The sequence below is a fragment of the Aspergillus foveolatus genome (genome assembly GCF_047715535.1).
Source record: "Aspergillus foveolatus strain CBS 279.81 unplaced genomic scaffold BDW70scaffold_19, whole genome shotgun sequence".
NCBI classification, from domain to species: Eukaryota; Fungi; Ascomycota; class Eurotiomycetes; order Eurotiales; family Aspergillaceae; genus Aspergillus; species Aspergillus foveolatus.
The window spans coordinates 230,215-256,686 of NW_027396083.1; the positions used below are offsets into that span (position 1 = coordinate 230,215).

Here is a 26,472-nt window from a genome sequence, read left to right on the forward strand (position 1 = left end):
CTAGGGGAATTACATCATGTAATATGTCCCTTGAGCTGAGACTTGTCTTGAGCTGCCCGTAGAGCATTTATAGAGAGTACAGCAACTGCTCGAACTGCCCAAACTGTAGAAGATATCGGCCAGTTGTCTAATCATTATGCTGGCCTCAAAAGGTCGAAGGATAGAGCACAAAGTCCTGCGAATGCAGATGATCCTGCCTTGACCCTTGGCCGGAACCGTCTGCCGATCTCGTTCTAAGGTCCACTGGTCTAGGTCGCTTTAGGTCTCGGTGAAAGCCGTGCAAGGCACGACTGGGTCCTAGAACCAAGATGGAGCTTGCGGCCGACAATCATATACATTCATGAAACGGTTCCCGAGCAGAAAGGTAAAAACTTCAGGCTTACGTAGTAGCACGTAGTCCAAGAACACACAAGAATGCCGGCGCCAAGTACTAATTTCTTCTCGAGGAGGTTTGGTGATGCCGAAAGCATGTTATACGGAAAGGATGCCGAGCGTCTGTCTTCAGCCTTGACCTTCGAGACTAGAAGAGGCAAACTCGGCCCGAATCAGAGGCTTACAGAATGTCTCGGAGAGTGATCTAGGCTCAAGCCGTGTCACAGTCTACCGTCCCGTTAGCAAACAAGTTCTGGTCCACTTTCTCCTTTAGGACTGACAGGAGACAGCAAGACCTGATGCACCGTCATGCACAGCATCTGCAGCACTAGGTCTTTCTGCTCCATGATTGGTTAGCCGGTTATGTTTTGTGTCGCATTGCAGTCCCGAGTCCGACTCATGTAACGAAAATGCAGAACGTCGTATGACTACGTAGCATCTACCCATCAAGCGGGCAAAAAAAGAGACCGCCGTGGGCGGCGATGATTTGTCGTGAGACTCGTTGCCGGTCCGCTCACTGACACAGTGCTCCAAGCAGGAGATAAAGAAGATAATAATTACTAAACTAATACAGTTATGTCTCATGTCTCGAGACGTAAGATCGGAATACTCTAACTCTTGCCTCACGGTTTGAACCTGGCCCAATGCTCAAAGGCCACTTCCATCATGAGTTTCATCCCTGACGTAACATCTCTTATCATTTCTCATACGTTCTTTGCATGTTGTTTGCCTTGTTTTGTCTTGCTTCCGGGCTCCGGGAAACACGAACACATTCGGCCGAGACTTGAGGGGAAAATGACGATATCCTTTCAAGAACTCTTCTTCGCGTTCTCACGCTCGGCCTTGCGCAGAGCCCGCTTGCGGATCGACTCGTGCATACCCTTGTTTTGGTTTGCGAGCCATTTGCTCATTGGGTTGACCACACATGTCGCAAGGTATGCGACCAATCCGTGACTCCAGTATGGGGAGGAACTGTATGCGTAGCCCGGGGAACCGCCATTGTTGCCAATCTTGGACAACGTCGCCTTGACGAACGCACGCGGGCTAGGGATTAAGGCACTGGTCTTGCGGATCTTGGACATGGCGGAGGTAATGAGGTAGGCCTGCACCAGCTCAACAGTAATGCCGTACGGCTGGAGTTCTGAACCAAGAGCTGTGGACCACTGCTGGAGGAAAGCCTTGCTTCCGGAGTAGGTAGCAAGGAGAGGAGACGGGACGAGACCACCGAAAGAACCCATGGTCAGAATCAATCCTCGCTTGCGTTGGGTCATGCCTGGAACAACCAGTTGCGTAACCCGCAGAGTACCCATGCAGTTGATGGTGATGATGTCCGCCATCTCGTTTTCCGGGGTCAGAGCGAAAGGCACCGGGATGCTGTGACTCTTTCCAACATTGTTGATCAGGATAGCTACGTCTAGGTCTTGAATGAGGGCCTTTAGCTTTTCGTAGTCCTCGTCCAAGTTGCGAGCAAAATCCATCGCCAACATCTTGGTCCGGACCGAAGGGTATTTAGACGTAATCTCATCGGTCAAGGCGGTTAGCTTGGAAGCAGTTCGTGAAACGAGGACGATGTTGTAACCAGCGCGAGCGATCTGGAGGGCGAATTCCTTGCCCAAGCCATCCGAGGCACCTGTAACAATTGCCCAGCTACCCCTAGGGCCAAATGAGCGGAGCTAAATCATCAGCACTATTTTCATATAGACGAACGGATAAGCATTGCTAACATACCGACTTTCCGGGAAGAATGAACAGACTGGTCAGGACCCTGAGGAAGGTCCAAACTCTAGAGACAACAAACCAGCCTCCAGCCACGAGCAGCACTGAGGCTGTCACGCTCTGCCAACCAGGAGCAGAGTTGAACTCCCATTCCGAAAGGGACGACGAAATATCCTTCAAGTATTCCATGGCGAGCGGCGTCCAGTTAGTCCGTAGAGTAAGGCTATGATATATCCCAATTGTTGGGGAAGCTGGCAAACCAAAATAATTGCCTAGGTTCCAGATCACGGGGTAGAGCCGCTATACCCGTTTGGGCTCAGAAACTGATGCTTCAGTTTGTAAAAAGGAGTACTCAATATCATTCACCTTTGTCAATTGAAACAGCGTTGCTCGAGACGAATTCGGAACCCTCATCCCGATACTACAATCACAAACTATTCGCCATGGAACAGCTTTTATCATACCTTCCCCCGTTTGATGGCTTGCTTCCCAAGTGGCTTGCTTTGGTAGACACATTCTTCCGTTTCAGGTCAAGCAAATCTAACAACACCTAGGTGTCTGTCGTCTCCGCTGCGAATAGTGTCCAAGCCTACTTCTCCAACTCCTACACGTCCGAACTTTACAATGGCCGCCTAGCGGATGGTAGCCCGCACACCAACGCGCACTCGTCCCGACTCTTCGGCACCTGGACATTCCTCTCTGCGGTTATTCGCTTCTCTGCAGCATACAATATCACGACTCCTGTAGTGTACGACCTTGCGGCGTGGACGTTTGGGATCGCCTTGGTACACTTTGTTGTGGAGTGGTTGGGATATGGGAGTGCGCAGCTCAAGGGTCGGTTTGTGTTTCCGTTGCTGGTCGCGTCGGGCAGTTTGACATGGATGTTGACCCAGAGAGATGCGTATCTTGGATTGTAAACTAGTAGACTAGGTGATTAAATCTCCACTAAAGGATGGTTCAGGGCCCATTCGATTATCTTACATTGACTCTTGCTCATATTGCTAGATTACATGAAGCACTCAGGAGCGCCGAAAGATATGTATGAAGTATAAAAATGGCAGAGCACAACCTCTTCTCCAAACGATCGGCAAGCCGACCAGGTTGATGAAAAGGGTTCGCGTCGATTGGGGGTAGTGTAAGCCCAATGACACTGTGTGGCAAGGCATGCGCAAGCACAGAGGCCCTGCCACGAGATCCAAAAATAAGATTAATCAATGTTGTGTTCCTTAGAACACTTTCAGAGATTAAACTGAAAAGAACAGATACTACACTTGATCTAAGCCAAAAGGCAAAGAGAGCTGGAAAAGAAAAGAAAAAAACAAGTAAATTGCCGGCGGGAACAGACGTTTATATATCTGAGAGAAGCTGCGCTAGCACTAGCGTCGATTAAGCGAGGAGCTATACTGAGTGAGGAATTTATCGCCTGATTTATGCCTGAGGTTAACAATTTCGCCTCAGATTTCAAGTGTCACTTTCCGACGCAGGCGAGCCTTATTACCCGTCAAGACAGCTTCACTAGTCAGTATGAGTACGCTATACGATACATATGACCTCACTGAGTATGCTAGCCAGGCACTTCCTCAACGGGAGTTCATTATACTACGATTTATCAGCTGAGATCACATGCCCCCGCATTCTGTGATCCCTGTCCGGCAATGTACACGAGCAAGTAGCGATACGGCCATGCTCCTCCTTGAGTGCTCTCGAGCCATGCTCGTTCTGCCACTTGGAGTCGCTCTGCTTGATCCCAGTACACCCCCACGCCATCTGGTCACCCCACGCGGAGCCATGCGGTTGCCATAATTCGCTTTGATCCTTCAGTATATATTCGGCTGGAAGCCTCGAGATTCCGCTTTCTTTACCTGAGAATGGTCATTTTGAGTTCAAGACGGCTGATGGAGAACTCGTTTATCGAATCAATCCTCCCAGAACACGATTTTATCCATTAGCTAGTAGAAAACCGGGCTATCGTCGACCGACATTTCATGGATTATGACTCTTAGTCTCCACTTCCCCAGCTTTGCTCTCCAGGTTTCCCGCCATCGGCCATACGCCGAGGGGTCGCTCTGGGGTTACACGCATCTTCCTCGGAAGACGTCCGCTGATCTCTCTAGCCGTTAGTTGTGTATCAATATATATGTAGAAGTCTCCGGTTTTCGACGTGAAACGTCGTTTCTTCCTCCATCTACCTTGTCTTCTTAGATTCACTTTCCAAGATGGTTGGTTGGTACGCTTTAGGCGTCGCACTTTTTGCTGCGATCGGAACCTTTCTCTTCGTAAGACATACAGATTTTATTGGAGTATATCACTTATTAACTGGACTTCAGGGCTTTGATACTGGGATTGCCACCACAAGTAAGTTTCATGCGTCCATGGCAGGGCTCAAGTCAAGCGTTTACTAATGCTTAAACAGCAATCGCCCATGAAAGCTGGATCGAGTACATGAAGCACCCATCAGAGGGCTTGACGGGCGCCGTATGTTTGGCGTGGCCTGTATGAGAGGCATTTCTAACGGATGCAGGTTGTCGCTGTCTATATCGCCGGTGAAGCTGTCGGCGCCCTCTTGCAAACCGCCGTCGCCGACAAACTTGGTCGTCTTCGCTTCATGGAGTTGATGTGTATAATCGTGACGATAGGGACCACAATCCAGACAGCATCAATCAACATCGGGATGTTTCTTGCCGGGCGTGCGTTAGCCGGTGTAGCTGTTGGGTATGTCAAACCGAAAGAACGGATAATGCGGTAGAGACATACTGACGCAGACATTTATAGAGGCATGGTCGGTACTGTTCCCATCTATCTCAGCGAGATCTCGGACCCTCGGTATCGCGGTCTGATCGGAGGGATCTCAGGTTGCGGTATTGCCTTTGGCACAATGGCCTCAAATTGGGTCGGGTATGCTTGCAGCTGGGCCCCATATGGCGCCGTACAATGGCGCCTTCCTCTCGCCATCCAGATACCTTGGGGTGTCATCATGTTCTGCGGTCTAGTAACCTTCATGCCGAACTCGCCGCGTCATTTGGTTCGAGCAGGCAAGGTGGAGGCGGCACGCAACGAATTCAGCCGAATCCGCCGGGACCTCAATTCGCTTGAGCTGCGGCAGGAGTTTGCGCAGATGCTGGCTCAGATCGAATACGAGAAGGAGAGAGAGATCACCTCGTACAAGGAGATTTTCAAGCTATTCAGGCATCGTGCGATGGTGTGGGTACCCTCCTTCCCTACCTGAATCGCAATATACATTTGACAAAAAATCAGATCAATTGCTGTGCAAACAATGACCAGTCTCACTGGTGTCAACGTGATTCAGGTATGCTCCTAACTCCAAGTGGTCAAACCACAGTGCTAACCAAGCATTAGTACTACCAAAGTAGGTTAGCCTTGCTTATACCCGTGGTCGATACTAAGCCTGGAAGCAATCCTATACAAGTCACTTGGCATCGACCGTCACACCATCCTCGCCCTGGCAGCAGTCTACGGCACTGTGGCGTTCGTTACCAATGTCCTCACCACGAGATTCCTGACTGATCAATGGGGTCGTCGAAAGTAGGCAGCCCCCGTCCGCCAAAGTCTATATTTTCTAATGAAACAGGATGATACTCGCCGGTCTTAGCGGCATCATCGTCGTCGAGATTTATGCTGCCGTCATGCAACGCGAGTTCCAGAACACAGATAACCGAATTGGCAAGGGATTTGCTATTCTCGGGATTTACCTCTTCGTTGTGATCTACTGTACGTCAATCATCCAATACACTGACAGGTGTTTGCGTCAACTAGCTAATATGCCTCTCCCACCAGACGGTATGCTGAACAGCACGACCTGGCTCTACGGTGCTGAAGTCCTGCCCATCGCCCTCCGCAGCAAAATCATGGGGCTAGCAGCAGCGTCCCACTTTATCGTCAATGTCGCCAGTACGTCCTCCCTGAGCAACTCCAGTATACCCAGGTGTTCGCCGATATTAATGAATATGTGAAAAACAGTCACCGAAGCCGGTCCTAGTGCATTCGCAAATATCCACGAGAATTATTACTACGTCTTTGTCGGCTGCACGCTGTTCTTCCTCGTCGTGGCTTATTTCTATTTCCCGTACGTGACCCTACCCGCTCCACCTCTAGGAGGTATATCTATAGAACGGCTGAAGCTCACTATCTCTCTCTCTGGCTACAGTGAAACAAAAATGAAGACTCTCGAAGAGATTGCAGCCTCTTTCGGTGATAGGGTTATCGGTGTAGAGGATGTGGATCCTGATGCGAAGCCTGGGGCGGGGGTAGTTCATGAAGAGGAGAGCGGGACTCGTTAACTTGCTGGTTACGTACCCTAGTCTTGGGCTGGAAGTCTGAAGTCTGTTATGGTAGGGCATTTAAGGACAGTTAGTTGAATTTGTTGAATTTATAACTAATAAGGGGGATTGGAAAGTCAACGACAATCCGAGCTATATATATCAGTGCTAGAACTCTATACCGAGAAGGTCTTCCAAGTTTGGGGGAAGTCTGCGGATGGAAACTCTACGCTGGCTTTTACTAGTTTTCATCATCATCTTTTTGGGAGTGCGATTGTACGTTAAACAGGATAGCCCCAGCAGCTCTTCAGATCCCTGAATTTGGCCCGCCCATGTCATAAAACCCTCCTTTCTGCACCACAGTAGACATCAGAGTATCTATCCGGTCACGCCTAAGAGGCTATTCTTCAAAGAGATTGGCGAGTGAGGTGGCCAGGGAGTTCGTTGAAACCTTGATATCCATGAGGTTAGGTGTGTGACGGCAGACAGGAACCAGTAGGTAAGGTAATGACTCTATCCATTGACAGCCGTCTAAAGTTATCATAATCCTGATAGGACTTCAAACAGCTCTAGCTGAGTAAGTACCTATTTATAAGACGCGCAACAAGATATCATATCATAGACAAAAAAACAAGCCTTCCCAACGCCGTGTGATTTTTAGACACCATAATCATAACGAGTATGTAGGATGAGGACTGTGAGCTGGACTGTACTACGGGTGTTAAAGTATTAGAAGAGAAAGTGGAGCATAGTATCGGTATCGTAGCGGCAAGCAAGATAGGACGACAGGCACAGACACAGACAGGGTTTAACGACGTTGTGTCTTGCCCATGCCACGTTTGCCGGCGACCTAATGAGAGAGTTAGTGAGGTTCAAATCTGATTTGATAAGGATATCGGGGAAACGTACCAGGTGCTTCGTAAGGGAAACGGTCTGGTGGCGATCGGCTTCTCCTTGTCTGGCCATGCGGTTCATCTTCTTCTGGCCGAGCTTGGCGAGGCGTTCGGCCTTGGATCTGGCCGTCTCGTCGGTAACACCATCCTGCAGACGGTTCGTAGCAGCCTGGCTGCGAGCGCGGCCCTTGGCCCGAGCGATCGCCTGGCGGGGATCGGAGGGGTCGATGTCCATTGCGTCGCCGTCGTCGACCTCGCTGCGTGTCGTCGTACGACCACGAACTTGGCTTTGGGAACGAACACGGGAGACAGCAGCCTCCGGGTCGTAGCCAGCTGCGTCCAAGCCCTGTTCCATCTGGGAAAGTTTCTTGGCTTTGGCGCTGCGGGGGATTGCCGCGCGATTCTTGAGCGACTTGCGGAGCTTGGCCTCGTTACGCATCAGGGTGCGCTTCTCACGGATGAGGTCCGCCTTCATGCGGATGTCTGCGTCCTCGGCGTCTTCAACGCTCTCGTCTGAGTCATAGTAGCCATCAGCCTCCAGTTTCTCCTCCTCCTCCTCCAGAGCGGCGAGCTTGGCCTCGATATCAGGGTCCACGTAATCGTAAATGTTCTTGCCGTTCCACACTTCGGGAATCTTGTCATGTTTCCATTCATCGTTGGCGAGAGTGTAGCTCTTCTTGAGATCGACATTATAGACACCAGCACCGCCGTTTTCCTCCTCGATATCCCGCTCCAGTTTCTTCCGATTGGGATCGTTCTTGTCGTATTTCTTGAGGTTCTTAACGGCATCGGGGATGAATGTCTCCAGCTGAGCCCCGCCCATAGGCTGGGCAACGTGGATACGCGCAAGAACATCGCCGAGTCTGCCACCAGGAGTACCGGTGCTGTTCGTTCCAGACTTGAGCTTCTGTGCCACTCTCTCTGCTAGGAGCTTGTCGCAGGCAGCGTTTTTTACGTTAGTGACACCTTCAGTAGTGGTGCACGAAAGCTGCAAGAGCTCAACATCTCCTGTCTTCAGCATGCTTTGCATCTGTTCTTGGAGCTCAGGCTCGAGATCTTCCGGCCGTCGGACGTCGATCTTGTTCACCACTACAAAAACGATCTTGTTGGCGAACAGAGGTCGGATAGAGTGGAAAAGCTTGATCTGGTCGGCAACAGAGTAGCCACACTGCTCGGAAAGATCCATAAAGTACATCACAGCGGACCGCAAGTGCGCAATGGCAGTAATAGACTGCATTTCAATGGTGTTCATCTCTTCCAGAGGATGGTCAAGAATACCGGGGGTATCGATGGCTTGAAAGCGCAGGTACTTGTAGTCGAAATGACCGACAAACAAACTCTTGGTTGTGAAGGCATAAGGCTGAACGTCGACGTCCGCGCGGGTAATGCTACGCAAAAAGCTAGACTTTCCGACGTTGGGGTATCCGCAGATCAGAAGAGTTCTGGTGTTGGGGTCAATCGACGGCAGACGGCCTAAATGTTGTCGGACTTGCTCCAGGTAAACGAGGGGGTCCTTAAGACGTCGGCAAATGGTGGCCATGCGACCGAGTGCAGCGCGTTTGAGCTGCTTGCACTGGAAGAGAGACTGAGCATATTTGATGAGGCGAACATAGTCGCGGGACACGGTTTCAATCAGGTGCTTGGCGGTCGAGACCTGACCGAGGGCGATTCTGAAATGGTCGGCATCGTAAAGTGTATTCATCAAATCCTTATCTGTCTATTGTGAGACGGGCTCATACCCGATAAAATGCACTGGGACTCACGGAAAGGATGGATGTCCTGCAACCGGGGGAATCCATCCAGAATCGCCTGGAATTTTTCGCCGAATGTTTCTTGAGTGTACTTGACTTTTCGAGTGTAGAAACCTGGAATAAAGATGTTGATTAATTATCCAAAGCTCCTCACAAATAATTAGGACCGCAAATACCTCGAATACGGCTGATCTTGAAGCCCGCACGAATCTGAGTGGGCAACTGCCGCTGTGTACGACTGAGGACGATATCCAGGAATTCCTGGCTGGTGGGCACCGGAGGAATCTATCAAGCGGTGAAAGCGTCAGTGGTGTTTTGAACGAAGGCTACCGGGCGCAGGATACTTACATCTTTCCACGTGGTCTTCATGATGGGCACCTCCGTCGATTATGAAAATTGACTTCAATAAGGTTACCCAAAATGCGATGAGAGCGATGGGGCAATAGCCTGTCGATTAAAAAAATTATGGTGAGGGCGGTCGAAGGCAGAATTTTTGGCGGGCGGTGAGCTAATGTGGGGGATTCTGCAGTCTCTAACCGAGTTATCCAATCAGCAGTTCTGATCTCCAGCTTTGCTTCAGCTACAATAAACAATTTACAGCAGTTCAATTCGATTGCTAGAATACATTGACTACCGAAGTATCTATGGTAAACACTGAGCCTGCCCTGACCAACCAAACCGGTCATCATATCATAGCAGATCATATCATCATACCCAGGAACTCCATTGCTTTTCGAAGTCGACCACTAAGACCAAACACAATCCATGAACATGCATCGATGGGAATGAATACGAAGGAGAAAGAGGGAATAAGAACAGGGGGTGCTAATCAAAAGCCGCAGAAGGATATTCTTAGCGGAAGAGATACCGGAGAAATGCCTCAAAAGACCAGCTCACTCCGTGTTAAACTCTAGTGCCTGAACACGGTTAGCACAAACCTCAGGCAGACTTCTGTGCAGATAAATTTACCATATCTGTCCAGCCACCGCCACCAAACTGACACTTGCTTGGGCCCCTATTCTCAAACCCAAGTCCTTCGTAAAACGGGATGAGATTATCGTGGGCAATAATCACAATGCGATCTGCGATAGCTGCCTCCCGGATTCGTTGAATATAGGATTTCATCAACGTGCTTCCCACCTGCTTTCCTTGGTGCTCGCGTAGAACTGCCAGAGAGTGGATTGCAATCGTGCTTCCGTACTCGTCGTGACCGACGGTCTCCCCATCAACAACTGTTGAGCGCATGGTTTCCCAGTCAGCGGGTAGTTCCATCGACTTATCCGTGACGAAGGGGGTGGAAGTCCGAGTCGCAATAACGTGTCCGACGAGTGTAGGGCGAGGTTTGGGCTGGTCAGGGCCAAGAATCGGAAGAGTGAACAGGCCCAGGCAAAGCTCGGGGCATCGTCCTAGGCGATAGATGAACTGTTCAAACGAAGTCAGTATGAGTCCGCAGTGACATTAACAGGAACGTGCCTTCTCTCTGGTGCAGCGCTCATTTTCGGGGAATGACTCTTCCACGGCAAGACAGTCGTCCACGTTTGATTGGGTCAGAACCTGCACGAACGGATGCAGGTCGTCGAGCTTTGACGGCTGGCGCACGGGCGGGCGACGGAACCAGTAGGGATATTCATTCAGATCGTCATGGTCAACGGCGACATAGTCTTCGTCGACCTCTTCCTCATCTTCGTCTTCGTCGGTTTCCTCCAAAGGGTGTCCGTTGGTCATGATCGCGTCTGAATGGTCGTAGCCGCCATGAGAGAGATCGTTGCCAGTTATAGGCAGATGAAATCCGTCCGCATTCGATAAGGGCTTGAGCCCGTTAATGGGATGGTCTGCGGGCTGCTGATATGACTGGTCCGACATGGCTTGGGGTTGCAGGGATGCTGGAGACGCAGGTACGCAAGCGATTCGGCTTGTCTTATATATAGCGACTCGTCGAGTTTCCGAGCGAAAGAGCCTAAGGCAGTAATAAGACTGTAAAGTGCAGTGGTCTGGAAGGAGCGATTGAGAAGGCACAATGTGGGTTGTTGACTGTGGACGGTAGATTAATCCGATCGAAAAAATGGTCAGAGTGGTGCGTTGGTGGCCACTGGTGGGGCGGCAGGAATGCAGGTGATAAGGCTTGAACAAACAGAAAGGGAGGTGACAAGGGTCGAGAGCCTTGCCAGATCTTGCAGAATGCAAGGGTCAGATCCTGTTAGTATATTAAATCTCACGTACTTAATACCGAACCATGATGCACTCACCACACCGAGGATTCTATTGAGTTTGAAGAGTTTTCGTCCGTCTTCCGAATTGCGGCTCGCGGGGCAAAGGACGCTTATCTGGGCCGGCCCTGGTGCCTATCTTCGATCTCCCCCACTTCTCGGTGCTTATCGAATTATCCTGTCTCAACTCTGTTCCTGTGCAGGCCAGCTCGAGCCGACAAGTGAAGGGAATCTCATGAGTTTGATCAAGCAATAGGAGTCAGTAGTTCTCCCCGATCCAGTGCGCTTTCTGATTCCTTGAGCGTTAACAATTCCATCTCTCGCTTTATCTCTCCGATGTTTTTGCCGAGGTGAGGGCGCAGTATCACCTTATTGTTGGTAAGCTTCGGATGATTGTTGGCTCATTCTCATTCGCATAGACATCAGTTCAGAAGGCAACTTACCCATCCGAAATCCCTTCACCAGTGCTTCTTCGTCTATCTGCGGTTCACGCGCCGTGTTGATGATTATCGCGCCGTCCTTCATCGTCTGAATCTGTGGTTCGGAAGCGAGATGATATGTGGCAGCGTTCAGAGGCAGATTCAGGCTGATAATATCGGCGTGCTTCAAGTGCTCTTCTCAAGAACAGTATCTGGCATCGCCTCCAACAGGTCAGGCAAGAATCAGACACCGGATTGGCTAAGCGCACCCCTCTTCTTTCTTGTGGACTCTTGGACTCTTGGACATTATGATAAATGATCTTCATACCAAATACTCTTGTCCACCATGCAAGTACTTTGAAACCAGTCAGCTTTGCACCGGAATATGTTCAAAGTACAGAGAACCTGCGCGGATCCTGCCATCCTCACTCTCCCGAGGTTCTTATCTGCAGGGTCGCGATCACTAAGGATCTCAGCCTTCCATTCATGATTCTGCACTACTTCTATGAGAATCATGGCGTGGCATAAAGTTCTCAGGATCATAGACATGGCAACATCCACGTTCGCAGTAGCGACCACCTTTGGAGGACTGAGATACGTATCCCGCGCGCGGCGTAGGCTAGGACATCAATGTTGTCCTAACCAGCGCCACTGTGTTCTATGTATCAACGTGTTTGGAAGTTGGGCACAAAGGCCTGACCAAGTTTGCCTGTCTCAGCAACGGAAACCGTCCAATAAAGTCCCTCGACTCCATAGGCCCCATCGACAGCCGTTTAGAAACTGCCTTTTTGTCTCCTTTGATACTGAAGAAGGTTATACTTTGACCCGGGCGTCCTCCATTCAAGCTGAGTGCTGAGTGGGCCGATGAGGAGCACACCTGGCCTAGAGGTGATGCTGACACCTCTATGGAGGATGTGCCACTGTACCAGCACGCGTGGCATCGAGGCTATAGAACTAAGAACTGAGCGTCTTCGACCGGATATTGGAACGTGGACATGAATAGCCTTCACCTGCATAAGCGGGGAATGGTGAGAGGTAAGAAGCATAGTCTCGGCTATCACACTGAACACCATGGCCGGCGAGATGCGTCCTTCGCCAAGTACAAAATAGATGGAAGGTCTGTTACCAGGGTGCTAATGACGAGGAATGTATTTCAGGCATTACTTGAGCAGCCAGCCTGACCTAGAAAACGTGCCATCCCGCGATACAATATCACGATGTATACGAGACAGGCAGTAGGCACCCGCACGGCTTTGGTTCTCCACTTGGGATGCAAGGATGGATTTCAAAGAGCCCATCATTATTGGATTGGTTAATTATCTCATAGATAATTCGATGGGTTAGCCATGGTAACAACGCAACCCCATAATGGCGCTCAAAATGAGGTTGAAGAGATGAGAAATCGCTCAAGTAGCTACTTCGTACACTACTGCAGGGAAAGAGAGCCGAGCGGGATCGGCCTCGGTTGAAATTGACGCAGCCGAGAGCGGAGCGGAAGATGCATCGTCATTGACTCATTTAGTTCTCGCGATATCGACCCATTTTTCTTCCTCTCTTCCGACCGCCAACTGCTCCCCCCACAATGTTCTCTGCCATCCCGGTTCCTTGACGGGCTTGATAGCTTGTCTGTCCCTGTCCCTGGATGGGCCTCCAACAATTCCAGCATTACCATGAGCTCGAGGGTGCTCGCTTCGCGGGCTGCGCAGCCTCTCAAGGTTTGAGACTACACCCCCAACAAGTCCAATTCTTGCTCATCCTCGTCTTAGCGGCATCCAACCGTTGTAGGTGCTGGTGATGAAGCTTATCCCACTCCTCGCCGATGTTTCTCTTCATCACACGATCGCACAGTTAATCAGAGCGCCGACTTCTCCTCCACCAGCCAAAACTATGATCGCCTTGGCCGACGGGCGAAGGAGAAGTTGCTTGATCGGGTATGCTATCCACAACTCAATCGTTCTTTGGGCGTGTATCTGACTCTCTTTCTTTTCATTTTGCACCTAGGAATTCTTCATGAGCTTGTTGAACTCAGCGTCTACTAAACGAGAAGCCAAATCGTACCTCGCCCGCCTCAAGGCCCAACAACCAGCGAAGCCGCAAAAGAAGTTGCAGAGCACACCAGTACAACAGACCATTACCGAATCGCTACCTTCTGGAGTCAACCTGGGGTCTTTCTACGGCGCATCACGATCCGTGTATCAAAGTCCTGTCTTCAGACAAGACTCAACCCCGGCCCCTACGCGCGAGGACATACCAGAGCGACTGCACCTGGCACTTGTCAAGATAAAGACACCGCAGCTACTGGATGACTCTACCCTGGATGGGGTGGCCAGGACGCTTTCACAGATTAACCGGCTGGGCTTGGCCTGCTGTGTTGTGGTCGATCCGGGCTCGGACGGCGACACCCATACTTTGCGAAAAATAGCTACGGAGCAGGTAGGCCGCATCGCAACGGCCGTCGATCGTCAACCGGATTCGAAATCTTCTCATCTATATTCCGTTTTGTCTTTCTCAGCTAAAAGACCAGATATACCGACCGTCTCATCCCGGAAACAGCTTCTCAGTCCGTTACGAGATGGCCATATCCTGATCGTCGCGCCGATTGCTTATACGGAGGACACCCCAAAGGCTCTGATGGTACCCGCAAATGATGCTGTTCATGCTTTGACAAAAGAACTTGCGGGTTTGGCTACAATTCCAGATCCTGACGAGGATCCCATAGTTACAGCTCAGAAGATCAATGATCTACAAAAGGAAGTTTCTTTAGACCGGGTCATCTTGCTAGACCCCCTGGGCGGTGTTCCAGCTTTTCGAGGCCCACAAACATCTCATGCTTTCATCAATATGGACCAAGAATTTGAACATATCGAGCGTGAGCTGCTACAGGTTCGCAACCCAGCCAATAATAGCCAGGGCGAGAGTGTGGTCACAAATCCTATCTCGGACAGTAATGCGTTCTCAGAGTCTGCCGGTACAGAGTTTGCGTCTACGCCTGCTAAGCAAGCGCTATTGTCCATGAGTGTTGGCGAGGATACCATTGATGGCCATTTGGATAACTTACGACTGTCGCAACAAACGTTGGCCATGCTCCCGTCTGCATCTTCCGGAATAATTACTTCACCAGTTGAAGTTGCGAACTCTGCACGTTCGCTGGAATCGAGTCCTTCTGAGCTGTCAGTCGGTACGCGGCGGCAGAGAAACCCTCTGATCCATAATCTTCTCACGGACAAGCCTCTGCTTTCGTCATCCTTACCTCTGAGCCGGCGGGCGCGTGGCTCGCTTCATCTGCCTGCCCCTCCTACCACCTTCGTCAAACGAGGCATGCCTGTGAGCCTTATCCCTGACCCGCGCGTCCAGGTGTGGACGGCACAGACACGCCCGAACATGAATCTGGACGATCCCCATGTTGACCTTCCCCGTCTGGTACACCTGATTGAAGACTCATTCAACCGCAAGCTCGACGTAAAGGACTATCTGAACCGTGTGAATGGTCGTTTGGCTGGTTTAATAATTGCCGGCGAATATGAGGGTGGTGCTATATTAACTTGGGAGCTTCCCCCTGGTGTGGAGGATGACGGAAGCGAATCTAGCACGGCCAGAATGGTGCCTTATCTGGACAAGTTTGCGGTTCTCAAACGCAGCCAGGGTGCAGGCGGCGTTGCGGACATCGTATTCAATGCCATGGTGCGGACATGCTTTCCTAACGGGGTATGTTGGCGTAGCCGCAAGGACAACCCGGTGAATAAATGGTACTTTGAGCGGTCTTTGGGTTCCTGGAAGCTCGCAGATACCAATTGGACCATGTTCTGGACGACTCCTGACCTGCCTGAGCAGCCGCAGAAATTCCGAGACTACGAAGCTGTCTGTCGGAGCATACAGCCGAGCTGGGCGGAAGACACAGGTGTAATTGACTGATTTATACAAATATGCACGTAGACGGTCTATAGAATCATATAATGACATCTGATGCCACTACATCACCCGGTAGTTTAACCAAATATAGCAGTATAGCGTCGAAGTATACGAGTCCTTTCTCACCGCCTTCGGCTTATCGTCCATCAACAATCTAGACAGAGCCACATTTCTCCTTTGCGTAGCACGGCATATTGTCCTCCTGTTCTGAATCGCTCATGATGGGCTACCCGTGATGCCGATCTGCATTGAGTGCTCGTACCCGGTCTCCCATCTTTACAGCGCCTACAGCCGCGCCGACGATCGATCACTAGGCAAAGGCGTGCGCTTGACGCAATGTCCGCGCTGCAAGCGATTCGCCGACAAATACGTCGAGTATGATTTCGTCGTTATTTTTATCGACCTTGTCTTGATCAAGCCACAGGTTTGTCTTTCAGTAACATCTGTTTCTGAAACTCTGACTGACTTGAGCTGAAGGTGTACCGCCATCTCCTCTTCAATCGCCTCGAAAGCGATGAACATAAGTTCGATGTACGATCCTTCCAGACATTAAGAATAGAATAACTGTGCTGACGAAACTGCAAACATAGCGCTCAATCATCCGGCTTGGAGTCCTTCTTCTCCTTTTTGATGTTTATCTCACCTGGGCACGGATCGAAAAGTCCCCGCTGATTGAGACGACATTCCTCTCTCGCGCGCCGATTATCATCCAATACCTCTTTTTTCTTACATTGAACGCCCTTGCAACTCTTGCCCACCACCTCACAGTTCGCTTCCTCGCCTCATTCATTACTTCCTCATCACAATCCACACCTACAAAACAACCCACCGCCACCGCCAATGCCGCTGCCACTGAATCTCAAGCCCCGGTTCCCTCAAATCCCAGCACGCCTATTCTTCCCTCCTTCCCTCAGCAATTGATGCAAGCACAACAAGCGTCCGCTCTGAGCCCGCCGAAAAGCACGGCGCACAGCTCCGTGCAGGAACTTCCAGGTCTTGAGAATCAACGACCCCGCCAGCCATCACCTTCCAGTCCCCGCGACTCATTCTGCGACTTGAGGCCGCCGTTGCGTTGTGCATCCACGGCCCCTATGCAATCTTTCCAACAATTATCTCCCCCGTCTCAGGCTAGTCCAACAGCAATAAGCACAGCGCTCTTTGTAAGCAGCTGTGCGAAACTTTTCCCGATACTCCTGGTTATATGGGGGCCAGATGGCCGCGTCTCCAGCTCAAACTCTACTTCCAGTTCAGGTTACGGTGCAAGCGCAGTTTCCACCCCACAGCTGAATCCCGCCCAGCGAGCAGAAGGTGGATCGGGCCCTGTGGTAGCCGGTTCAGCCGGCTCCGGCTTAGCAGAATCATCGCCATCCGTTTCCTCATCCCTCCTGGAAGGCTTGAGTAAGATTATACCAGCGGGTATACCGACCAGCTACGTAGCAAGCTTTGTGGACCTGATGAGCTCGCTGTTTACGCTAGGCGCGGCTGATATGCATCTTGTCCTGCTGAGCAATATTGAAGCTCTTTACATCCTCTTAGGGTGTGGATATCTGCGGGCCACGGCGCTGGCTGTCGCGGGGTTACTTGCTAGATGGACCGTGCAGAAGGTTATTCTGGGGGTTGTTGGGGTGGATAATCTTCGATTATGCGGTCAGTCCATGTGACTTCGTGGAGTACTTCGTATACATACATTAATCGAAGCATGGATATAGATTATCCAAAGTAAGAAATAGCTATACATAACACAATCGGTCCCGCAAGATATGCATACACTCAACTGGCTCTTCTATGCAGAGTGTGAGATTCTTCGACCGTCTTTCATTCAACGACGCTACTCCACATCCATCTAACCTTAAACAAACCTCGAGTAGATTTAAGGAAGAGACCTACTGCGGCACCCGGTCAGGCCGAATATCCGCCCTCTTCGGCGCAATAAGCGGGTGCCACTGCGCCATAAACGTGATCGCTACAATACCAAACAATCAGCAATTTCCTTACCTCGCCGAGGCAAACAGAAGACGCGAGAGAAGGAAGAAAGAGAACATACCCCACATTAAATAACAGCTCGCAATCGAGAGGATGAGCGTGCTTCGCCACAGTCTGTGTATATTACTTATTAGCATTGCTCGCAGCCCGGTAAATTCCGACCTCTGAACAACCCCGTCCCATCCCGTTCCACAACATAATGATAAAGGGCAATGTGACAAAACGACGGATAGACATACGTCTGGTTCTCCCCTTTCGGACTGAACACCCAAGCCGCAACGGCGGCGGCCACGACGACGATGAAGCCGATTATGAGGCTCCAGCTGGACAGATACCGTTAGCTTCTATTCTTTATTCCACATTGTCCCTCGATACGGTCTAAATCATAGTATTGGATCCGGAAATGTTCGTACCCATTTGCCATGATGTACGGTTCCTAAGCGGAGTATGTTCTAGAATCGAGAATGAAGGATACCGTAGGGGGCAGCTTCGTGGACTGGACTGGACCAGCCTAGTCTTCGAGCCCGGCTCTGGTTCCAACGACGGCCTGTGGTTTCGTAGAAATCAACTCGGTTGCGAATGCGACGTCAGTTGAACCTCGTTGGCGCGGAGAGGTTGTCGTCAGCTTCGGCTAGGATTCGGCGGCGGGGAGACGGCCCGGCAAGGGGTAGGGCTCGCTGAACAAAGAGTGATTGTTTGATAGTTTCGGGGAGATTGTCTGTACGCTGAACTGAAATCGCGCTGTCTAATGCTTGGAGGCTGCTAGACTGGCAGGACTGGAGCTTCCCCGGTGCTGCCACATTGAGATGCGGACCCGCTGGTGTGGCTGGTGATGTGGCTGTGCAGGACCTATATAACTTTTGTACCTTACATCTTAGAGGACAACTTGACATAAAATCCGCCAGCCAGCCAGAAGCACAAATCAATTTGACATACGTATGGCATCTAAATGGTTATTTGCTTACCTCGTATAGGAATAGGAGGGATGTTTGAGCTCAAATCAGGATTCAGGATTCAGACAAGGAAACGGCTTAGGGAAAGTATAAGGGATAGACTCCTGGATGAAATGCGGAAGTTACTTCGAACATAGTAGTGAGGAACGCTTAGCATAGGAAGGAAAAAATTTAGTCGATGACTCATTACGGTTACTTGAACCACATATCCACCGTCAGGGATATCAAACGTCCTTACAAGTCCAAACAGATAAATAACAGTATACACTGGTCAGGGCGGAGGTAGAGGCGGGAAACGGATAGCATAGGCAGGAAACAAAAATCACTGCTTACTCATCCTCAAACCAAGTCAACATCTAGGCACCCTCGCGGCTCTTACGGTAGCTGGCCTGGGATATGTTAGTATCCTAAGAGGAGTGATATTCTGAATTGAGGGTACCTCTTGCTCAACCTGGAGGGAGTCAACAACAGGAGCCAGCTCGCTGAGAATCTCGTAGGATCGCTTGTGGTATTCCAGCTGCGCGGCAATAAGGTCCGCCAGGTTCCTCAGTGGTTCAGGGGTATCAAGGACCTAACAGCATAGTTAGCAAAACCAACAACATATCTCCAGCTCATATTGGCAAACGTACATTCTTCATAACGCTCACAGCTTCCTCAGTCTGTCCGACAAACTCATCTTCCGCCTGTTCAATCTCAGAACGAGCCTCCTCGCTCAGATTATCCAAATCACCACCATGCTTCGCCTTGATGGAGTCCAGCATGAGTCGAGCATTCTCCACGTTTTTACGCGCCTTCGCAGCAAACATCAAGTTCGTGTTCAGAGTTGTGTTCCACCCAGCCAGGAAGCGCGACTGGATTTGGGCGTCCTGCGCCAGACGGGCCTCGCCCACCTTCTCCGAAGCCAGCGCATACTTCTCCAGCGCAGTTGCGAGCGGGTCCTCACCAGCCGTGTTCCCCAGGGTCTGGGAGCCAGCTAGCGAGGCGCGCGCAATGGCATGGCTGAAGGTCTTGGGCTGCGGTTTTGCTGAAGGGGGTGCGGTTAGTGCAGCCTGAGCTTCGGCAGGGGTGCTGGCCTGCGACAGAAGGTGGACTTTTTCGTTGATGGTGCGCCCGAGATCGTTGAAGGATTCGCGGATGTTAGGGGGGTAGTCGTAGGCTTCGTTGGAGTATTGGGAGCTGCACACTTTTAGCATATCACCGCCAGATTGATATAGGTTGCAACGTACGTCACCTGGAGGAGTTTCTGGTGCACTAGCTTCAGGGCATCCACGCGCTTCTCAAGTTCGATGTACTCATCGGGAAGTTGGGTCTTGTCTTCAACCTGACCCAGCTGCTCGCGAATTAACTGCTGTGTGCGCGCAGCAAACGGCGTAAAGTTCGCACTATCAGAAACAGCGAGTACTTCAGTTCCATGCCGGTGATCGCACAGTGTATAGACCGCAGCTCATTGGGAGCTGGTCCGGGGTACACATAAACACGTAGGCTGCCGATCATCTTACCTGAAGTTCTTGCCGAACGCCTGAAACTTGTCCATTATTGATGCAATCCACAACAGTCCAGCTGGTTTAACGAAGCAAATGAGTAGGGTTGACCGTCGCAGGTGAGGATGTGTGCGTAGTCTGTTAATTTGTTTAGGAGAGCTGGTCAGAGAGTGGATATAGCGAGTCGAGGCTCCCGCACCGCCTTGCACCGCCACTGTCACATGCGGACATTAAGATAGTCATGTGACAGCTTATAGTAAGTAATATATAGATTCACTACCCCTGGTTGAATAAACCACAGATTTAAGAAGTTATCAAGTTATTGGGCTGGATATAGGCAAAGAAGAAAAGTACATTCGTGGCGGTACCCTGGTATCACATACTCCCATCCCTCGTCATACGGCATTGCAAAAGCTAGAGACCAGCAAAACAAGCGCATAGAAACTATTAAAGCAGTCTATCAAATATGGAAAGAAAATTGGTAAAGGATCAAGTTACCCAAGGCATCTAGGTCATCGTTGCAAGCATGCGTCGCAGAGTTCGCGCAGGGGGACCTATTTCAATGTCAATAAAATATAAAGCCGAAAGCTGAGTTGAAAGGCGTACCTCTGCGGTTCTGCTTAACCTCTAGGACCTCCTCTTCATCGGCATCCCCGTAGAGCGCGGTACTTGGATCGAATGGTGGTCTGTAATTGTCGATGGCATAGTCATCTAAGTCGCTATCGCTGTCCCGCGGACGTACGATCATGATTTGTCCGGGAGCTTCGGTATGGTCGGAGCGACGCTCCATTATCATGCGCGGCGGCGACGAGTAGCGGCGGCGTCGTGGTCTGACCGAGATTGATCGCGAACGCGATACAGTCCTCCTCGCTGTGGTCGTTGAATAGTCGTAGCCGCGGGGTTCGGCTGACAAGTAGGGTTCAGGAGAGACGGAGGGCTCGACTATCAAGGTTTCGCTCGCCCTGGGCTCCATCGTAATTGTCTCTACCCTCCTGCGCCTGGATGTCGCTCTAACTGGAGACCGGGCTCTTATAGGTATGACTAGATCATGGTCAGCCTACTTGCTCGTGGATATAGGGCACGTGCATCGCACTTTCAGGCTGACGTTTAAGCTCACGGCTCCTCTCAATAACAGCGTCAATTTGCTCCTTGGAAAGAGCTAGCTGGATAATGATTAGGTCACCCTAACATCGGTCAGTATTAATAAAAGGACGGTTTCGACTTGGCTCATACCTCTCTCTCATAGGGATAACCAAATTCACGAATTGCCCGAGTATCGACGAGATTTTGCGGCATGCGGGTCTTTCCCTTGCGTGGATATGGCCTCGTATCTTTTACTGTCTCCGTCTCTCTATACCAACTCTCCCTCGCCGGGACCTGGATAGTCTCGAACTCGTCTCGTCGAGTACGCCGTCGCAATGGTGGCGGGCTAGGGGCGGCCCTAGGAAGATAACCATGGTAGTACTCATCTATCTTGCGAGAGGGAAGGCGATCGTAGGTATCCAGAGAAGACTGTCGTCTAAGCATTCTAGGCCGGGGAGGGGGACTCTCAGCGTGACGGCGGTCAACGCGCACCAACGCACCTCCGTGGCGGAGATGGTCATCATCGTAGTGTCTGCTCGGCCGGCGAGCAGGAGGCCCATAGCGATCGGTTTCCTGTAGACGAGAATCCCATCGGAACTCATCTTCAACCCGGCGCGGTGGCCGCTCGAGGACCGCAGCCCCACGGGAGTGACGACGGCCTCGCGACTCACGAGAAAAGTACTCAGTCTCGCTGTCCAAACCCGAACGGGAATCGGAGAATCGAGGCATAGTGTTGATTGAATGACCCAAGGGGGTCGGCTTGGGCGTACCGTGGGTGACGCTGGCAAATGACAGGAACGATCCGCAGGCAGCAGTTGATGGGAATGTGGTGGGGTAAAGAACCGTGACTGAGAAGAACGAAGGTGAATCTCAAGTTGAAAAGGAGATCAGTTCACAGGGAGCTGAGCGTTCGACGACAGTACTTTCAATGAAACCTTGAGAAGTAAAAATAATGAAGAAAAGTCAAGCGCCGACGAACAGGGGAGAGTAGAGTATTGTGGTGTTTTATAATGCTGAGCGATGACGTCCGTTGTCTGGGGATCCCTCCACCCAAAGTCCGTAAATAGAGTCGTAAAAATGATACAATCCCGTACGGTAATCTTTCCCACTTCAGGCCTGGTCTGCGCCCCGTCCATATCCGCCTAATTCCTCTTACAAATCACCTGCTAAGCTATGTTTCGGGTCTCAAAAAGACGGTGTATACTGTCGTTGTACCGCATCTGACCTGTGACTGACATTACGAGCATCTGTAGGCCCACACCAGTTCAACCCACCGGCCCTTGCAGACGCTGTCAAAGCGCTGGCCCATGCATGTCTTGCGTCTCGCCTTATGATCTACGCTAGTACCTGAAAGCCGAACGCTTGTCCCCCAGTGATTCGATTCCTGGCTCCATCATCAGCGCTGGCACTGTACTGAAGGCCAAGAAGATGAATGGGGCATCTCCAGCCATGTGGTTGTGCAATGACCTGGCCTTTCGCCATTGGCGTACGTATCACCAGCAAATCGATAATGCAGGAAGGAAATATAGGTGGACGTTGCGGTTGTCGAGGACAGCTACACCGCTGCAAATGAAGCGTTGAATCACTACAACAGCACATTTGTCATGTGGGTTGAGGTTCATCCACGTCCTCATCAGATATATTGCGACAGCTGTAATGGTTCATCAAAATGATCAATGTAACACCGGACATGCCCCAAACATGTGCTTCGTCCATAGGATCCACATCCAAGCCTAAAAAGTCTGCGTAGACTCATCATCCTTCGAAGTCCTTATCATTCAAACTCAGGATCCCCATTGCCCAAACGTAGGGCTCAATCGCTGAGCCCATGACAAACCGCCTTTCACGATTTGTCTCATACTCCGTGTACTTCCAAATCGGTGGTTTCTCCACGCCCATATCCTGCTGATAGGGAGGTCCACGCCCTTGCGCTGCAGCATTTCTCCAAGACCGCTCGCACCCATTCGCAATTGCATCTGCTGATTTCCACCCTGTATAACGGGAAATTTCGCTTAGGACGCCGATGGTATAGCTCCGCTGGTCCGGCGAGACGTATTGCACGCCTGCGAAGAAAATGGGTACCGTAATCTCGATCAGACATGATCCTACCACTGGACTGAAACCTTCAATTCCTGGGTGGCCAATCTGTGCCCCGTATATGCCCGCCGCTATCCTACCAATAGTCTGGGCATAATCAGCGGTTGTAGCCGCCGAGTATCCAGCCGCCACGTGCATCCAAGGGGGCATCGAGGGGTGGAGCCGCAACAAAAGAATGCGGCCGGTATAATAGAATGCCATGAGACAGGCCATATTGAGCGTGCAGTACTGAATCGCCGGTCCAAAAGGAGAGTAAATTGGTCGGCAAGCATCTGGTGAAAGAGGCAGAAAATCGGGGCCAAGCGACTGAGCGAATACCTCAAACGCCGCAAATATGCTCTCCCACTCACGTTCTGCTTCTTCATACGACATATCGACGTCCTCGTCATGTTGAGAGTGTGTCTCACTAGTTTCTGATGAAGTGGTGAAAGCAGCAGGTAACCGCGTAGGCCCGGTTGTAGGAATCATACCATAGAAGGAAGGCACTTGAGGAGAAGAGGCACTAGAAGACTGCCGAGAGTCTCGGCGGCCTCCTTGAGATTGATTGTATCCTTGCCCCGACTCAGTATTGAAAGGCTGTGGACCGGGACCAGTATGCCCAGGCGTGGCGGAAGCACCAGGAAATCTAGGAGGCCCGGGCTGTCCGGGTGGAGGGCCACGAGAATTAGCTGGCCCTTGACCAGGCCCTCCCAGTCTGGGTGCAAACCGACCCATGAATTGCCCGAACTTTGCGTCTGGTCTCCATTCAGACCCGGTAGACTTGGCCGTCTTTAACTTTCGCTTCCTATCCCGTACTGCAAAATCCGCAAGTCGACCCATCAGCAGAGTCAAGTGATCTGCAGTGCCGTAAAGATCGTTCCTGAGCCCTATACCCGCACGCGGAGGACACAGACCCCACTGAGAGTAAGGTAGACATAATGGGCCGCCACTAATAAGACTTTGTAACCAGTCCTGTTTGCAATACCACCAGTAAAGATCACATTGAGTCCGGAAAGTCTCGATATCCTTGCGGGTAAGATGTTTGTTCCGGGTCTGGGTGTGCTCCCCTTCGACCTGTCCAAACTGGTCATAGTTGACGACACGCCCTAGAAAACATCCTATGATATTCTCGTCGATATTGGCTTCCAGTTCAGCGAAGGGATCATCTTCAACTGTCGGGTTGCTGAACATATAGATATCTTGAAAAAAGCTGTGGGTGTTGCTACGCTCAACCCATCGCCTGCGTCGTTGCGCGCGGAGGTCCCGAGTTATACCGGCCCAATCAATCTCGCGGATTAGTTGAGCTGATCCTGCAAGATGATTGTTCCATTTGAAATGATCAGCTATCATCACTTCATAGTATGCTAGAAGCAACGTAGCTGCCAGTGTGCCCAACTGCTTTCGTTGCATAGGGAGTCCAACCGCCTTTCCTATGCGTTTAAGCGCAAACTGGTAATGTTTGAGCGAGGAAGTAGATGGGGCTTGTTGAAGATAAGCAATATGCAAGCTACCCAATGCTAAAATAGCTTGCTGTAGTGCCTGATGTTGGAAAGACTTGAGGGGAAGAGTGTATGTCCACAATCCTTGCTGCGCCATAGGAACTGGAGCACCTAGCATGGTGGATTGATCCGTCCCGTGACGCTCAAATATGGACAGTGCTGGACCGGTGGCGTGGATGAAATGCAAGAAGATTCGAGCCGTCTTGGGATTATTAAAAGGGGAAGAGCCAAAGTCCGGCTGATAGGTTGCCAGCATATTGGCCTCATTCAAGTACGTGGTGAAAGAACGATGTTGAGTTGCATCCCGGTTTGCAGATGCCAGAACCATGTTTAGCTGGTTAAAGTTTTGCATGGCCGTTTGCGCCGGTTCCTCGTCCGATTCCACATCGTAGTAGTCTCCATCTTCGTCCTCTTCATAGTGGAAGGGTGATAATTGAGGTGTTGGAGACAAGTATCGGTCACGTGTGCTCATTTGAGGTTCCATCGACTGCTGAACAGGCAGTGTCACTGCCGGACCTGGTTCAGGAGCCTAGACCACTATTAGTAGCATGCCTTAATTATAGCATTTGGGGGAGCATACCTCATAATGTTGAGGGGCTCCTTGTGTGGTGATTGTGTGAGGTAACCCTCGGGCAGTTGAGGCCTCACTTTGGAACTGGAAAGAATCCCACTCATGCACGGTATAATGAGAATACTCGTCCTGGGCATTGATTGATGACCCCCGTCTCGCTTGATCAAATTCAACTGATGAGTTTGCCAGCCTGGAGTGAGGTTGTGATTCTGGGAGCGATGTCTGAGAAGCACGAGTCTGCTCCGCGAACGCAGTATGAGCGCTGTAGAATCCTGCAGGAGATCTAACAGGAGGCTGTGGGTTCCTGTATTCTACAGCAGAGGCTGCAGGAATTTTTGGGGCCAGTATCGGCCCATGGGTGCCCGCCGACGTCAGTTGAAAGTCGATTCGGCTCTCAAATTGGTTCGGAGGTACAGGCTGTTTTGGAATGGTGCTCCGGACTCCAGGTATCCCTAGAGGATTTTTGAAGATCAATCGCTGCGCATAGCCTTTACACTCGCGTTTTGATTTGGTACAGTTCTTGCAGATAGGCTTCTCTTCTCCACATTTGATACGACGTTGTCGGCAGGCTGATTACATCCGTCAGTGGTTTTTGCGCAAAGGATAATGGTACCTACTTAAACAGCCGGTCTTAGTGCGCCTTCTAGGGGTTTTCGCAACAGCCAGCTGCTGCGTTGCCACAAGCTTGTTAGGTTGATCTGGCTTAATACCCGGCGGGTTTGAGCTAATAAGATTCACGTTCTCCATGACCGCGGAGTAAATACCTCTCGAGGAAGGACTCCAATTCCATAGTCAGGATATAAGGACGCTTGATGGACGGAGAGGGAATGACTATGAATCCTGAAGGTGTGATAAACTCGGGATTGTGGAGAGTTCGGGCCGGGGGATCTGAGTGTCAAAGTGTCAGCCCCCTAAATGGTAAGGTTATTAACCCAAGTGCACGGACCTTAAAGCGCGTCGTGCTTATTATTTAGTTGGACCTCTTGTGCATGAGATCCTCTATCCAAATTGACGATAGAGGGCCTGTGTTTCTGTTGTGGTCATATCTTTGATGCGAGAGATAGAGAAGTCCCAACGTATAGCTCATATAGAAAAAGATCTTATCGTATAACCTTTTCGACTTTTGCTGGGCTACAATCAGGTATATTGGGTCGCGTTCATGGTATTTTAACTAAAGGCGGGGAGAGCCAAAGTTACCGCCTCGAAAATACCGGCAGAAACGGCAACTGAGCACCAAAAATTTCTTGCATTTTGTTGGTTCTTTTGACCGTTGCATTTCGAG

The 26,472-nt window shown here is 50.8% G+C and overlaps 12 protein-coding genes across 12 annotated transcripts; 4 read left to right on the forward strand and 8 right to left on the reverse strand.

Annotated features, from left to right (window-relative positions):
* Positions 1 to 609: 609 nt before the first annotated feature.
* BDW70DRAFT_35093 (uncharacterized protein) lies at positions 610 to 1,069 on the reverse strand. Its single transcript, XM_073743821.1, has one exon. It carries the CDS (start codon positions 955 to 957, stop codon positions 643 to 645), a length of 315 nt encoding a protein of 104 aa, XP_073596758.1. The 5' UTR covers positions 958 to 1,069; the 3' UTR covers positions 610 to 642.
* On the reverse strand, positions 1,070 to 2,356 carry BDW70DRAFT_35068 (ketoreductase). The gene is made up of 2 exons (XM_073743819.1): positions 2,101 to 2,356; positions 1,070 to 2,045 (listed from the first exon to the last, which is right to left on the reverse strand). The coding sequence occupies exons 1-2, from the start codon at positions 2,275 to 2,277 to the stop codon at positions 1,182 to 1,184; spliced, it is 1,041 nt and encodes a 346-aa protein (XP_073596759.1). The 5' UTR covers positions 2,278 to 2,356; the 3' UTR covers positions 1,070 to 1,181.
* A 175-nt stretch (positions 2,357 to 2,531) lies between these two features.
* Positions 2,532 to 3,005, forward strand: BDW70DRAFT_159258 (Erg28 family protein; the record flags this gene model as incomplete). The annotated part of the gene is made up of 2 exons (XM_073740662.1): positions 2,532 to 2,594; positions 2,643 to 3,005. 2 exons carry the CDS (start codon positions 2,532 to 2,534, stop codon positions 3,003 to 3,005), a joined length of 426 nt encoding a protein of 141 aa, XP_073596760.1.
* Positions 3,006 to 4,304: 1,299 nt separating this feature from the next.
* Positions 4,305 to 6,386, forward strand: hxt8 (putative MFS monosaccharide transporter (Hxt8); the record flags this gene model as incomplete). The annotated part of the gene is made up of 11 exons (XM_073739051.1): positions 4,305 to 4,364; positions 4,416 to 4,443; positions 4,502 to 4,563; positions 4,610 to 4,800; positions 4,861 to 5,289; positions 5,344 to 5,395; positions 5,516 to 5,631; positions 5,678 to 5,817; positions 5,884 to 5,997; positions 6,067 to 6,172; positions 6,254 to 6,386. The coding sequence occupies 11 exons, from the start codon at positions 4,305 to 4,307 to the stop codon at positions 6,384 to 6,386; spliced, it is 1,431 nt and encodes a 476-aa protein (XP_073596761.1).
* A 301-nt stretch (positions 6,387 to 6,687) lies between these two features.
* Positions 6,688 to 9,444, reverse strand: BDW70DRAFT_134763 (putative GTPase NOG1). Its single transcript, XM_073736564.1, has 5 exons — positions 9,358 to 9,444; positions 9,186 to 9,294; positions 9,022 to 9,123; positions 7,275 to 8,971; positions 6,688 to 7,215 (listed from the first exon to the last, which is right to left on the reverse strand). Exons 1-5 carry the CDS (start codon positions 9,376 to 9,378, stop codon positions 7,174 to 7,176), a joined length of 1,971 nt encoding a protein of 656 aa, XP_073596762.1. The 5' UTR covers positions 9,379 to 9,444; the 3' UTR covers positions 6,688 to 7,173.
* A 172-nt stretch (positions 9,445 to 9,616) lies between these two features.
* BDW70DRAFT_134766 (polyamine acetyltransferase) lies at positions 9,617 to 11,272 on the reverse strand. The gene is made up of 4 exons (XM_073736565.1): positions 11,256 to 11,272; positions 10,483 to 11,203; positions 9,979 to 10,431; positions 9,617 to 9,926 (listed from the first exon to the last, which is right to left on the reverse strand). Exons 2-4 carry the CDS (start codon positions 10,870 to 10,872, stop codon positions 9,903 to 9,905), a joined length of 867 nt encoding a protein of 288 aa, XP_073596763.1. The 5' UTR covers positions 10,873 to 11,203; positions 11,256 to 11,272; the 3' UTR covers positions 9,617 to 9,902.
* A 1,933-nt stretch (positions 11,273 to 13,205) lies between these two features.
* On the forward strand, positions 13,206 to 15,562 carry arg2 (acetyl-CoA:L-glutamate N-acetyltransferase). The gene is made up of 3 exons (XM_073736566.1): positions 13,206 to 13,350; positions 13,402 to 13,566; positions 13,637 to 15,562. Exons 1-3 carry the CDS (start codon positions 13,306 to 13,308, stop codon positions 15,545 to 15,547), a joined length of 2,121 nt encoding a protein of 706 aa, XP_073596764.1. The 5' UTR covers positions 13,206 to 13,305; the 3' UTR covers positions 15,548 to 15,562.
* Positions 15,563 to 15,779: 217 nt separating this feature from the next.
* On the forward strand, positions 15,780 to 17,205 carry BDW70DRAFT_159263 (sterol homeostasis protein ARV1; the record flags this gene model as incomplete). The annotated part of the gene is made up of 3 exons (XM_073740663.1): positions 15,780 to 15,968; positions 16,022 to 16,075; positions 16,135 to 17,205. The coding sequence occupies 3 exons, from the start codon at positions 15,780 to 15,782 to the stop codon at positions 17,203 to 17,205; spliced, it is 1,314 nt and encodes a 437-aa protein (XP_073596765.1).
* A 222-nt stretch (positions 17,206 to 17,427) lies between these two features.
* On the reverse strand, positions 17,428 to 17,951 carry BDW70DRAFT_159264 (ATPase, V0 complex, subunit E1/e2; the record flags this gene model as incomplete). The annotated part of the gene is made up of 4 exons (XM_073740664.1): positions 17,428 to 17,507; positions 17,589 to 17,641; positions 17,767 to 17,850; positions 17,941 to 17,951. The coding sequence occupies 4 exons, from the start codon at positions 17,949 to 17,951 to the stop codon at positions 17,428 to 17,430; spliced, it is 228 nt and encodes a 75-aa protein (XP_073596766.1).
* A 445-nt stretch (positions 17,952 to 18,396) lies between these two features.
* On the reverse strand, positions 18,397 to 20,095 carry BDW70DRAFT_134775 (BAR domain-containing protein). Its single transcript, XM_073736567.1, has 5 exons — positions 19,980 to 20,095; positions 19,707 to 19,862; positions 19,110 to 19,656; positions 18,920 to 19,051; positions 18,397 to 18,869 (listed from the first exon to the last, which is right to left on the reverse strand). Exons 1-5 carry the CDS (start codon positions 20,012 to 20,014, stop codon positions 18,837 to 18,839), a joined length of 903 nt encoding a protein of 300 aa, XP_073596767.1. The 5' UTR covers positions 20,015 to 20,095; the 3' UTR covers positions 18,397 to 18,836.
* A 373-nt stretch (positions 20,096 to 20,468) lies between these two features.
* On the reverse strand, positions 20,469 to 21,773 carry BDW70DRAFT_159266 (uncharacterized protein; the record flags this gene model as incomplete). Its single annotated transcript, XM_073740665.1, has 4 exons — positions 20,469 to 20,515; positions 20,568 to 21,002; positions 21,055 to 21,145; positions 21,195 to 21,773. The coding sequence occupies 4 exons, from the start codon at positions 21,771 to 21,773 to the stop codon at positions 20,469 to 20,471; spliced, it is 1,152 nt and encodes a 383-aa protein (XP_073596768.1).
* A 716-nt stretch (positions 21,774 to 22,489) lies between these two features.
* Positions 22,490 to 26,332, reverse strand: BDW70DRAFT_35440 (putative C6 finger domain protein). The gene is made up of 4 exons (XM_073743825.1): positions 26,137 to 26,332; positions 25,808 to 26,078; positions 25,200 to 25,759; positions 22,490 to 25,148 (listed from the first exon to the last, which is right to left on the reverse strand). The coding sequence occupies exons 2-4, from the start codon at positions 25,935 to 25,937 to the stop codon at positions 22,800 to 22,802; spliced, it is 3,039 nt and encodes a 1,012-aa protein (XP_073596769.1). The 5' UTR covers positions 25,938 to 26,078; positions 26,137 to 26,332; the 3' UTR covers positions 22,490 to 22,799.
* Positions 26,333 to 26,472: the final 140 nt, after the last annotated feature.